This window comes from Manacus candei, unplaced genomic scaffold, assembly GCF_025592945.1.
Source record: "Manacus candei isolate 608988 ecotype Guabito, Panama unplaced genomic scaffold, ASM2559294v1 h1tg000071l, whole genome shotgun sequence".
NCBI lineage: Eukaryota > Metazoa > Chordata > Aves > Passeriformes > Pipridae > Manacus > Manacus candei.
This window is the reverse complement of record NW_026138119.1, coordinates 1,079,172-1,092,123: the sequence shown is the minus strand read 5'-3', so window position 1 is coordinate 1,092,123 and position 12,952 is coordinate 1,079,172. Positions and strand designations below refer to the sequence as shown.

General features: G+C 51.3%; 1 protein-coding gene across 5 annotated transcripts in view; it reads right to left on the bottom strand.

The window, feature by feature from the left end:
- Nucleotides 1-3,402: 3,402 nt before the first annotated feature.
- NR6A1 (nuclear receptor subfamily 6 group A member 1) overlaps nucleotides 3,403-12,952 on the bottom strand; it is a 77,476-nt gene continuing 67,926 nt past the window's right edge. For 3 of the 5 annotated variants that reach the window (XM_051807553.1, XM_051807551.1, XM_051807554.1), the window contains 3 exons: nucleotides 12,825-12,946; nucleotides 10,915-11,067; nucleotides 3,405-9,948 (listed from right to left, as the gene is read on the bottom strand). In XM_051807553.1, the coding sequence (XP_051663513.1) occupies nucleotides 9,860-9,948; nucleotides 10,915-11,067; nucleotides 12,825-12,946 (364 nt within the window). In that variant the 3' untranslated portion in view covers nucleotides 3,405-9,859. Of the gene's footprint in view, nucleotides 9,949-10,914; nucleotides 11,068-12,824; nucleotides 12,947-12,952 lie in introns of all 5 variants that reach the window. The other 2 variants (XM_051807552.1, XM_051807555.1) reach the window with 2 other exon arrangements.

Here is a 12,952-nt window from a genome sequence, read left to right as displayed (position 1 = left end):
ACTGGTAGAAAGGCAGCATCCCCGGGCCTAGGCAGCCAAGCTCTGGCTGTGTTTGCCATATCTGATTCCCCATGTTCCTTCACTGGGCATGGTCCTACCCATGGGCACCCTGCCAGCTACAGGGCCTGGGTCCCAACCACCCCGTAAAACATGGGAATGGCAATGCTGGGGCAGGAAGCTGCATAAGAGACCCCCCTATCCCAGCAGAGCAGGGATCCGCCCCCACAGCCGGCCCTGCGCTCCAGCCGTCCATCACCACCGTGTCTTCCCACATGTTTGTGCAGTGTCCTCCCTGCTTTGTCCCAGTGACGACAGCCCCAGGAAGGAGTGGCTGCCGCGGCCTCGAGCCCCACACCAGCACAGCGAGGGCTGTGCCACAGCTCTGCTCTGGCCAGGTGGCTGCTGGCAACCTGGGCGGCACAGCAGGGCCCACAGTCCTGGGCTCAGGGGTCAGTGAAAGGCTGGTCCCCTCCCTCTCTCAGCGCAGCCCTGACGTGGAGCAGCAGTGACGTGCCCTGCAGTGTACCCACGCCGAGTTGGGGGAGCAGAGAGCCCCTGGTGCCGCGGGGAGAGGAGCAGGAGCATGGGCTGCGCAGCCCTGCTTGTTTTTTCCTTGCATTGCAGCTGAAGAGAGGAGAAAAACTAATGAAAACAGAGCTCTGGAAGAAGCGCCAGGCCCGGAGCGGCTTCCGCCCTGATCCCCAGCAATTATCAGCCACATGCCAGATGTTCCGACGCGATGCCAATGTCAGAGAAAATAAATCTGTGGCAGGTTCAAGGTCCCTGCCGGGCCGGCACGCAGCGGCTCACGGCTCAGCGGCCTGCGAGGCGGGACGGGGCTGTGGGGCGGCCGCAGCCGCTTCCTCCTGCCAGGCATTGTTCCCCCGGGAAGCCCCGGCCTCACACCGGCCACTTGCTATTTTTGCAGCAAGGTGCTTTCGGGGGTAAATACGTCCCTGCCGGCCTTGGGCACTTTCCTCTGCGCTGGCCCTGGCCAAGGCTATGGCCCAGCTCCTGCAGTATGGCCACGGTCAGGGCCAGCACATGGGCCGCGGTGCAGCCCAGCGGGTCCCGGCTGGTGGCAGGAGGGTGGGTCTAGAAGGTTGAGCTGCGGCGGCCACACAGGCACTGGGTAGAGCCGCCTCCGGGCAGCCTCAGGGGTCCCTGGGGACAGGGAGGAGGTGCAGATGGGTGACATTTTGGGGGTCATAGCACCCAGGAGGGACAGACGAGGTGGCTTGCGGCTTCCAGCCACACAAGACATGTTGGGGAGGGGAAGTTCAGGGCTGGGGATAGGTCCCAAAATTGCTGCCCTGTCACAGTGTTGTCACATCCAAGGGAGCAGCACAGCCTCTGTCTTGTGCCACCGACAGGCCCAAGCACCGGCACATCTGTCACCAAAGCCCTGGCTGTGGGTTTGGTGACTTCGCTGCTCCACGTCCTCCCAGCATGGCCCCGGCACAGCTGGAGCTGTGGATCCACACCACTCACTGCGGGCCATGGCGTGCTTTGGCTCCTTGCTGGTGCGTAGCCTTGATGCTCAGCAAAGCATATCTCCTGCTCGGATTTTATCTCCATCCACTCAGTTTATCGGCGCAGGGCAGCCCTCCTGCCTGCGCCACGTTCCCGGAGCGTGCCTGCAGCAGGTGTGGCCAGCACTACTGTTTGCCAAACCCCGCTGCCTGCCCGCAGTCCCTGACTCCGGGGCCGTGCCGATAATTCGCGCGCGGTGAGGACGCGGCGATAGCGCTCCCGATGACATTACCTTGTCCCCGCATTCCTGCGGTGCCACACACCTGGCGCGGGCGGCCCGGCACGTGGCGGCGGGTGCAGATGCTGCACGGGCAGCGCTGGGAAGCGCTGGTGGTCTCCTCCCGAGGGGACTCATTGACATATCAGTCACATAGTTCTGCATAATTGGGACTTGGATGCAGCCTCTCTTTATGTTTCCTCTTGGCAGTTGCCAACAACATGAAGCACTCCTGGGTCAAAATGACAGCCTTTTGTTTACTATTCCTGCTTATGTGCCTCATTTTCTTCAAGGATAAGAGCTCTTTATAGGAATCTTTATTGTGATGAGGTTAGCAGAGAGAAAGATTTCTTTCCAGCTTTCTCTCTCTTTCACAGCTGATTAGCAGGGTCAGCCCACAAGGACAGCAATGTGGAGCACAGATCCAGCACTTGCCTCGGGGTCCCTCCAGCCATGAGCCACATCCTCTCCAGCACAGTCCTAACCTGCAGACCCCTCAGCACCCAGACCCACACAGGGTGCCCAGGCCCTCCTGTGGCACCATTCCCCTCCGCCTTGTGGGGACTGCAGGGAGGGGATCCACCACCCCAGCAAAGGTACCACAAAACCCAACTGCCCCCTAGAGCTTGTGCAGGAGCTTACCGGGAGCACACACCTCCTCTCCATGCTGTTACCAGCCCAGCTGTGGTGACATGTCCTTCATCTGACCTCTGCAGCGGTGACCAACCCCGTCAGAAGCACCTGCACTTGGCAAACCGAGATGTGAGAGACTTGTGATGGTCCAGCCAATGGCGACCCACCAGTCTGCTGCACTCAGCAGTCGGGTTTTCAGGTCTAAACTCCAAGAGGACAGTGACCAGGCAAGAGATGAGATGTGGGAACAGTTGGTGACAAGATGGAGGGAAGCTCATGGATTAGATACGGGCAGGGATGGACATCAATGGAAAACCTTCCCCAACCCTGGAAGGGGCCTCACAGGACCAGCCCAGCAGATCCTTCACCGTTGCTGGGCTGACCCCAACACTGCAGGGAGGTGACCCAGCTGACCCCACAGCCCTGTCCCAGCTAGTACCCACAGGGTGACACTCCTGGGAACAGCCACTCTTGTCAAGAGGAAAGCAACTTACCCTTGAAAGTTACTTTGCGAAGGTCAAGAGTGGGACTGTGACAGAGCAGCCTGACAAACGCATCTCCCAAAGTCCTTGGGCCCGATAATGTATGTCCCGTGCAATGTTGACACTAGTGATCCACCAAAGATCAGGTTAACAAGTTTGACGTTAGTGACAGTGTGATTTGTTCCGCGCTGGCTCTGAATTCATAGAGCCGCTGGCCTTCGGCGATAAACTATTGCGCCGCGTGCACGAGGCTGTGGCAGTTGTCACCCGCTGGAGCACCGAGATGAAAAGGAAGCAGAGCTCTAATCAAAATACAGTGGTCAGTAGGGGTTGAGCTGAAAATTAAAATGCGCTGGTACTTTTCCCACTCCAGCCCTCCTTTCCAGGCAGCCCCTCATGCCAGAGTGAGGGGAAAAGCCGCCTTGTCGCCTCTGCGCAGCTCCAGCTTGGTTTGAAAGTGAGGACAAACCCATCACCCCACGTGCATGGAGCATCCTCTGCCACCTCCCAGGGAGCCCCTCCACTGCCGACCTTCAGGGCCCCCTCACGGGGGATAAATCCCGGGTGGCACCGTGTCAAAGCCGCTGGAGCTGCTCCGCCGAGGGGAATGCTGTCAGCAAGGAAAATGAACACAATGAGAGGGCAGGAGCCTTGAGAGCGCTCGGCAGAGGAGCGGGGCAGCGGCTCGTGGCAGGACCGGGGGAGCGGGGCCGGCTGCTCACTTGGAGCTGCCTTTGCAGCAGCACATCTCCTGAGTGGGCCCCCACGTGTGCTCCCAGGCACAGGAGTGTGAATGTGGAAAGCGCTGCTCAGGCTTTTAACACACCCCGCCAGCAACACCAGGGATTGCTAAATGATTCCTGCAGTTCCTCTCTCTGGAGGGCGCTGGCCAAGTGTCTCTGGTGCATTTGCTTCTTTGAATTACTCCTCCTGAGGGTGCCCCTACCCCAAGAGAGAGCCGTTGCCAAAGGGGGAACATGCAAGGGACCAGCAGACGCCAGTGCTGCAGAACAATTCACATTTATTAGTTCATACAGCTAAACACTCGCTAAACATGCATTCAACACTTATTGGTCACATTTCCACAGGTAGTCAAGTCCCAGAGCAGAGCAGCGGAGCAGGGGCAGGTCGGGCTGGCGTGGACGGTGCCACGGCGCGCCCGGACACGCCGGCACAGACATTCATTTGGTCATAGCAGTGACGAGGGGCAGCTCCCGGGCACAGCACGGGGCCCGCTCCTCCTCGGGCCGCGGGGCCAGGGCGGCACCGGCTGGACACGCTGTCCTGCCCCAGCCCCGGCTCCGAGTGTGCCAATGTTCACCGTGTGTCATGCCGAGGCAACATCCTGCTTCCCTGATTTACACAAGGGATTGTGGGAAAAATGAATGGGAGAAACCATCACTTGGGACATCAGCAGAAGGACCTGACAACCGGGACCAACCCTCCCAGAATCATCCCACAAGCCAGCGAGGGGCCGACACAAGCACACACAGCAAACCGGACCCGCTGCCCCCCCAGGCTGCCCAGGATGGACACGCAAGGAGCTGTGAGGGCCCAGGACACAAACACACCCTCTGCACGAGGACTGAGCTGGAACCAGGCCCGTGGCTTGATGGGCACCAACAAAAAACAAACTAACATGAGCCACGACCTCCCCAGGAGGGACACCCACAAGGAGGGAGTCACAGTTTCAGCCATCACAGCCCCTGTTCCTCGCTGGCAACAGACACTGACAGTGTTTAGTTTTTCACACAATCCCTTTGCGATGATAAACAGGATGTCACACGAGGTAGTTTAGTTATGGAAATTGAGTCAATAATGTTATCAACTATTACAAGACATTTTATAAATTGAAAGAAAACAATGAATCACAAAAGGCTTTGTTAAGGTTGATCGTCATCTGGTTTCAATTTCTGTTTCTTTTTGCCCTTGGAGGCTTTTCTTCCACTGAACCATGTTGCTTCTTTCATGGACTTGTCAGAGGCAGCTTACAGGAGCTATTTATAATCTTTAAGCTTTTTTCCAAGGGGAAGACACTGCCTAGATTGGCCTCCCCTGCTTTCTGTGGGCCCATTTAAGCTCCAGTTTGTGGATCCTGGCTGAGGGTGTTGGGAGGGGAGTTTCAGCCCTGCAAACTTTCAATGCCTTTGGCTCAGTGCTGGCCCTGCCCATGGCTGGACAGGCCGTCAGGTACTGGTGGATTAGAGCTGCTACGAGTGTCCATTCTCAAACAGTCTGACTTTGACTACAACCTTCTGACCATGGTGAGAAAGTTGTACTGAGGAAAATTAAGATGCTGTAATTCATAAGCAACAGAGTACAGAGCCCTGGGACTGGCTGCCAGGGACACAATGAGAAATTCCCGTTTCCCCTTTTCCACAAGTACTCAAACACATTTAACACCAAAGGCAGAAGGATGAGGTAATGCAGAAATAGAGACAAACCTCCCCTAGACCCAGGAGCTGATGTGCTGGCAGCACCACACACCTTTGGGGTGCTTGCCCATAGGACCGCACCTGAGCCTTCAGCAGGCAAACTTCCCACAGCCAAACCTAAAGCTTTTCCTCCAAAATCTCCATATGGGGCTTTGGTCAGCTCTCAGACAAGTCACGAAAGAAGCAACTGTTGCAACATCAAAACTAGGGTTTCTCTGGGTCACATTTTAAATACTTATCCCTGAGCTTCTGTGTATTGAAACAACACACCGTGAACCCAGAGAAACGCCACAGCTTGACACTGACAGCTATGCCTTTCCCTCCATTTACACATCATCTACAACTTAAAAATTAGTTTCATACTTAAACTAGTTCCCCAAGTTTCCCCCTTTCTCCTGCCTTTCACGTGGCAGGGATGATTGCCGCTTATTATCCTGAGAAATAACAACATTTTCACAGACACCGAGCTTCATAGCTTCAAATCAAAACCAAGAAGGAAGAAAGAACGAGTGGGAAATAGCACATTCACAGGAGAATCTTTTTTTTTTTTTCCTTTTTTAACTTTTAAAAAATGTAGTAAAGGTAAAAGAATTCAAGTTTTTTTAAAAAAAGTTGGTTTGAAGGACAAGACTTAAACTGCTTAACCTGAGGTGGCTGTGGGTCTGTGCAGAAACCTGAAGAGCCGGGCAGATCCTGCCACGTGTGGCACAGGAGGGACAGCAGCGAGTGGCACTTGAGCCTTTGCAGGGTGGTGACATGGCCACCCAGGCCTCCCTTGGCAAGCAAGAGCAGTCCAGGAGCCCTGTTCACACCACTGGGACCCCTTGCTCTCAAAGCAACACCCCAGCACTGGGAACACGGGCGTTACTGGGGCAGCAGCTCACCTGCACTGGCTGGTGATCCCACTGACCACGGCTCACCCTGGGAGCGCGGCGCTCCCCCTGTGCTCTGTGTGTGATGGGAGATGGCAAAAGGTTTAAGAATTAAAGCTCCAGATTTAAGAGTTACAGAGGAGTCCAGAGCTGCTCCCTGATGATCCAAAGCACACGGTGCCTCTGCAGAGCGTGGTGGGCACGAGAGGAGAAAGATGGAGGCCACTGGCACAATTCACAACTGAACAGTATCTGATGCACGTGCAAAGCAGAGGAGATTGAGCTCCTACTGCAGCAGTTCTGCCGTGCCCAGAGCCCAGCAGTTTTGGGGTACCCAGCACCTCCAAGCATCCTGGCTGCCCCTCATCCCCTGCCCCCCTGCAGGGCTGGACATGTTGAGGACAAGGACTCGCTACCCAGCTGGAGCCTGAGCTCAAGTGGAAGAAAACTCAGGCACCTTCCAAAAGCTGTTGTTGAGGCCCCGGGGTCTCACACTCCCCCCATCAGCCAGTGGCAGCAGGTCCTGCTCCACTCCTGGCATGGGGACACCTTCAAACTGCACAACAGCAGCAAGGACCCCTCAGCACCAACCCTCCGAGAACGTGAGCCCGAGAGCTTCAGATTTATGTCCCAAATCTCTGCTCGGATTAAAAGTAACTCTTCAGCTTTCCATCTGCACAGATGCTTCGAAGGAGAGGAGGGGGTCAGCCAGCCAATTTATCTTTCAAATCGGGGATAAAAATTGACTTGTCATGGCAGAAAATTCTACCAAAGACTATTATTGTTGATTGATTCCTCTATGACAGAAGGTCAGATAAGCAAGAGCAGATAGATACCTAAGATAATGAACTTCCCCCTACTAGCATTAAGCACAAATAAAATATGAGTCCCTGTAAACCGAATGTTACGTGAAGAATGGAACAAAAATTCCAACCTTTCCAGAGTGTCCTTCAAACCAAATTCACAAATACATCTAGTGACTGACCTAATGTCTCTACATCTCTAGCTACACTCCTACCTTCTCATAATACCTGAGTTTGCAATGCAACACATTCACTTTACCCTGTTTAAAAAATACAAGTCGTTAGAGGACTTGGTGCAGAAGATATCAGGAATGACTGTCCAGTGATTCTGTTCTGTTTGCTGCTTCCTTACCTGTCAGTTCAGGAAGGATTTTCTACTCCCTACAGCAAATGAGTACTTGGGAACGGATACTGCTGCCAATCAACCTTTGGAAAATTTGCTTTCTACAACAGAAAGTAGAACATTCATGTCCGTTCATCATCATAACTGAATTTAGGTTTTTGGTTGTTGTTGGTACAGCATTAGTCTTGGGAGGCTATTTTGGAAAACCACAGATTACCCAATAGATTATTTTGTTGGATAGCTGGCAATAAGATGACTGTTTTTATGTACACTAATTAAAACACTTATTCATCAACAGATAATAATAATTCAGTAACTGTAGAATAAAATTACTCCTATGCAATTTTAACAATTCCTTGAGTGTATAAAACAACAAGCCAGAAATAACCCGTAATAAAAAGATCATATCAAGCTATTCAGAAATTAAAAGCTGAGAAATACTTTCTAACTTACAAACAGGTACACTACAATCTTCCCCTGTACACGTGAGGTATAGGCTGTATGCAGAAGGCTTTCCTGAGAATACACGTGTGTCTCATTGTACTGTCAAAGTAAATGAGATTTACGGAACCACCTTTGGGTGTGAAGCTCCATCGAGCTGAGCTGCTGCTGGGCCCAGCAGCTGTTACCCGTAACATCCTGTTTAAATAATGAAAAATGAGCAGCTATGGACTTTTAGAAAAGGGAAACCGTCGAGCTGGAAGATGCCCAAGCGGGGTGCCCAGCCAGCAGCGGGGCCCTGGCTCAGGGTGAGCGCGGCCACCGGCACCGGCGCGGCCTGACCAGGATGTGCCAAGCCAGCGGGTCACCGTGTGCCAAGGGCTGCAACCCAGGGAGCACCCGCTGGGCCAGGGGGAGGGAGGGAGGGAGGGGAAGACGACTTTGGTGAGTGGGATTTTTCTCCTGTTCACCACCACATTCATCCACGGCAGCCACAGCCCCCCGGGCTGTGCTCGCCCTGTGCCACGCTGTCATCGGGGCAACGCGAAAAGGGAGCGACTCGTCCCTCCGGCCTGAAGGGTCAAAAGCTGTTTCCCCAGATATTTTTAAATCAGTATTCAAACAATTGTTCATGAACCATCTTGCTACACGAATGTCAGATCTACATCTAAGGAGACAAGGAGGGAAATCTAGCCAGGACTGTCTAGAAGAGTGACTGAGTCTTTGAACATTAATTTCTACTGCAGGAGATGAGAACAAGAGCATCTCATCCAACCTCCCTACCACGAGCAGGAAGCCATGAGATCACTCATGAGAATGCCCAAGTTAAGCTGAACACCAGCACTCAGCAATCACTCCATCAACTAATCAGTTGCCATCAAACCAGTTCTCCATCTGGAGGCGGGGGAGCTTGCGAGATAGAAAATCCAAGCCTTGCAATATCTAGGACAGAGCAGGTCACCAAGGACTGCAGTAATGTTGTTTTTCCTGAGATTCCACAAGCAGCAGAACAGTCCTGGCAGGATGAAACTATGGAACACACATTCCCTGAGTCCAGCAGAGAAAGCCATGCCAGACAACCCTGGAGTCCCTCACCCCATTACACAGGTCACATTTAAGCACAGGGTACATGAACTGCTCCCAGAAATGGGGATTGCTGCACTGCAGAAGCCTCAAGAGTCAGGTACCACCTCAGATGAACACAATAAGGGGGGCAATCCTGACTCTTCTCTAAGTAGGTTTTTCCTGCTTTTGTGAATCTAAAATGGATGTTAAGGAAGTGAAGAGAAAGTACTTGCAGTTCTCTAGCAACAAGAGCACCTTTGTGTAATGCCAGGAGCCTGCTATGAACTGCAGGAACAAAATTTCAGTGGAATTGGAACATATTGTGGGAATAGTGAGAGGGCAGCTGGCCAGGAGGGGCTGGGGCAGACCCCTGCCCACAGCTCCCCAGAGGGGGACAGGGGCAGCAAGCCCCTCACAGTTCCAGACACTGCCATCCCACTGGGAAACCTGCGTCTGGAAACTGCCAGGGGAAAAGAAACCAGCTGCACAGACAGACTTCTCCTTCTTCTCCGCTCCCTGCCTTTTTAAAATTAAATTTAAAGAAAAAAGCTTGGCACTTCTCTATTACCCACTTCTCCAAAGTCGTCCCTTTGGGATACTAACAGCTCTGTCGATGCGGTGAGGCCGTTTGCTCTCTACGACAAATGCTTTTGGATATAAATCATGGAAAGAGCAGTGCATGAACAGCATCTTCTCCTTGAGGTAGTCTTAGTCATCTCGGTCCCCAGCCTCAAATACAAAAGAACTAACCCTAACAAACACTGTAACATTAAACATCTTCACATTCTGTAAACCGCTGGAGAATGCATCTGCTGCATTCCTACAGAACCATGTGCATCGTGTTGAAGATCATACATTCAACTCTGTCGTGAAATAAATATATAGGAAAAAGAGTAAAAAAACAAAAACAAACAAAAAAGACTCTTGCTACAAGGGCAGGGACGCCCCTGCCCCATCTCCTGCCTGGATGGCGTTTGCCCCTCTCCCGGGGTGAGCCAGCTCACAGCGTAAGGCACCGGCCGGGGCCAGCTGGGCTCACTCTTTGCTCACACTCGTCTTGCAGGAATGTAGAACAGCCTTAAAAAGGAGAGGCAGCTGCTCCAGGGGGACATTCACCATTTTTCCTGGTAAGAAAGAAACCAGAATTAGCAGCCACTCCTGAATCAGATTTCAGAGACACCTAAGCCAGCAGTGCTGGAGATGGTTTTACCTTGAACCTCTCAGAGAAACAGTTAATCATCCTACAGCTACATTAGACATTTGATATTCATTTGGACACAATGTGATTTATTATTTACTGAATAGAAAGCAAAATAAACGGGCAAAGTCAGATCAAAATGATTTCTCCACAATGGAGCAGTATTTATAGAAAGTGGGAAGGACTAAATCCCATCTCTCCTCAAACCCCCTTGTTGGTCTCCATGAGTAAATTACGAGAGCTACTCTGAGATTATTATCTAGTTCGTTATGACGGAGTAGGATAAAGCATATGGAGCCTTGACACGGGGAGGCAACTATCCCTCCTTTGCCATAACATTCAGGAACAAACAGTTTTAGTAACACCAGACCTTGGAGATCTAATTAGCGACAACTGCAGTTGAGGATTCACCTGCGGATTTCTGAGGTCCAAATGAGCTGGGGGGTTACACTGCAGGTCTGCCCACTGCTCTGATCCCCTTCTCCTTAATTCAGCAGCATTTCAGGGATCTCTCTAGTTCTTATAACTACTTAAACCAGGATTACACCCATTTGAGACAAAATGCCTCTGAGTTGGGATTGAAAGAAAGAAAAGGAGAACCTGATCAAAGTACTTAAAGGGTGTCAGGTCAGAGCCAGGCATATCTTCCTGGAGCAGGAAGGAACCCTGTGCCCACCATCATCACCAGGGCACCTTGCCAGTTGCCGCTCTGGCTGGGTGAGCTTGAGCCAATGCCTTAAAGGTGGGCAAGAAGCTCTGACAGCAAAAGGTCCTACACAAACATCCTCCACCAAAGTCAACAAGAATTTCACCGTTATAAATTAATTTTCTTTTAAAAGTACATTTCATAACTTGCACATGATCCTGGTGGGAGAAGAGCTCAGGAAGTTACCTGCAATATATCGTATCTCTGGCAAACACATCATCAAATCCGGGAAGCGGTTTGGCTGGTGTGGGTATTTGTACTCCGTGAAGTCCTGGCAAACGTACCAGTACCGCTTATTCAGCTGCTCCAGTTGGGATGCATTGGTCAGCCCCCTGATGTCTGGAAGGGAACACAATACAGCAATGAAAACATGACAAAAATACCCCAGAAGTGCAGCAGCCTCGCACTTACTGCCTCTTCCTCAGGACAGACTGATTTCTGTCACTCTGAGCTCGGTCACTGCTTCAGAGAGTGGCTTCCAGCACCCAGTTACACCAATACTAAAATTCCCAACTCCCCTCCTGCCATGCCTGCATCATGGATCTTTACATGCATGTCTGGATACAGGATTTCCCTCCACAAAGGGGGAAGAGAACAGCTAATGTCCTAAGCTGCTCACCTGCAGCTCAACGAACGCTCTCAGAGATAACAGCTCCAGCAACCTGAAATGCCTGCCTGGCACAACGTGGCCGTGTGTCAGGGTCCAGTCCTCACAGCAGATCAGTGTAACACCTCCTCAGGCAGGAACACGCTGGTTTTAGCTGTACCATCTTGGCTGAGGACAGTGCTCAGCTCTATAATTCAAGGTATCACCACATCTCTCTCCTCACCTGCTTATGAATTATGTCACAAGAGCTTTACAAACTTGTCAACTTCTTATTTTTGAATTTAGCTTTGGCCATGTCAGGCAACACACACAAAGGACAAACGGATGGGCAAGAAGGGCCACTGGCACCGTGACCAACAGTGTGGGCACCCTGCTGGGGCCTGGGGAGGACCCTGCACAGCGAGGGAGCTGCAGGCCCTCGGAGCAGGCTAGGAACTGTGGGACCATCTGACGGAAGAGGCATTCATCTGCTGCCCAAAAGCTGACTTTTAAAAATAAGTCTCAGGTATTTCACTTAAAAAATTGCAAACTTCAACTAAAAATAAAAGAAGACAGGAAGTTAATGAAAATACATTTTGGAAAACAATGGAGACAGCTCGAGAAGTGCATTATCCAGTGTCAGGAAACTGCCCAGGGAAGCAAACCGGAACCTCAGCCCGGCACAGATTGAAGTGTCAGCACTATCTCCTCCTGGAAATGAGTGGGGGAGGAGGGAGCCTGCAGCACATTTTTACAGACTGCGACTATCTTTCACAGTACAAAATACTTTGGGGACATTTATTTCCAAAATTACAGACAAACACCATCTATTGAGCATTTGCCTCTGCATGGATTTTGAAATGCCCAGGGTCTTGAAGTGGCCAGGACTACCAGCTTTAGTGTGCTGCTTAATCAGCAGATTTACAGCCCTTTCCTAGGTTGAATTCATGGCCTGCACATAAAAACTTAATCCCTGATCACCTTTCACTGTGAAGAGTCAGATTTAGGTACTGAACCTAAAATGCAGGAATCCAGCTAAGTGATCTAAGGATATCCTCGAGGTAAATGTTTTAAAGAGTCAGAAAAGCTCTAAAAAAGGGAGTACTGGTTTTACAAATTCACCCTTTAAAGCACAAAAATGAACAAATACATTTTCTAGCTGTGAATCTTTAGGTTGTTATGCAAGTAGTCATCATTTACTTAGAAAAAAAGCCATGCAAATTAACTGGTTTTAAAGCATCATTTAGGCAATTAACTAAACAGTCACCTAAAGCAGTAATATTTTCAGATGACACGTCTGCTGCCTATATTTAAAGGCAATAAAAACTTCATCCCATTCCAGGTTTCTCCCCGTGGGTACCCAAGCATCCCGTGTGTGAGCACGATGGCTCAGACACACTGAGCGTTCAGGGCTTGAGCCTCTTCCTGGCTCCTGGACCCTTCCTCCCATTTCCCACCAGGGAAGCAATGACTGCTCAGACTGTTTCAGAGTCCCTCTCTGCAGACTCACCCTGATTGAGGAAGTTGATGGCTTTCATACAGGCGTACTCCTCATTGCTGACCTTCAGCTGGTTAAATTTGCGAAAGAGGTAGATCAAGCGCTCCATCACCTCCATCCCCTCTTCACTGAATCTGCAG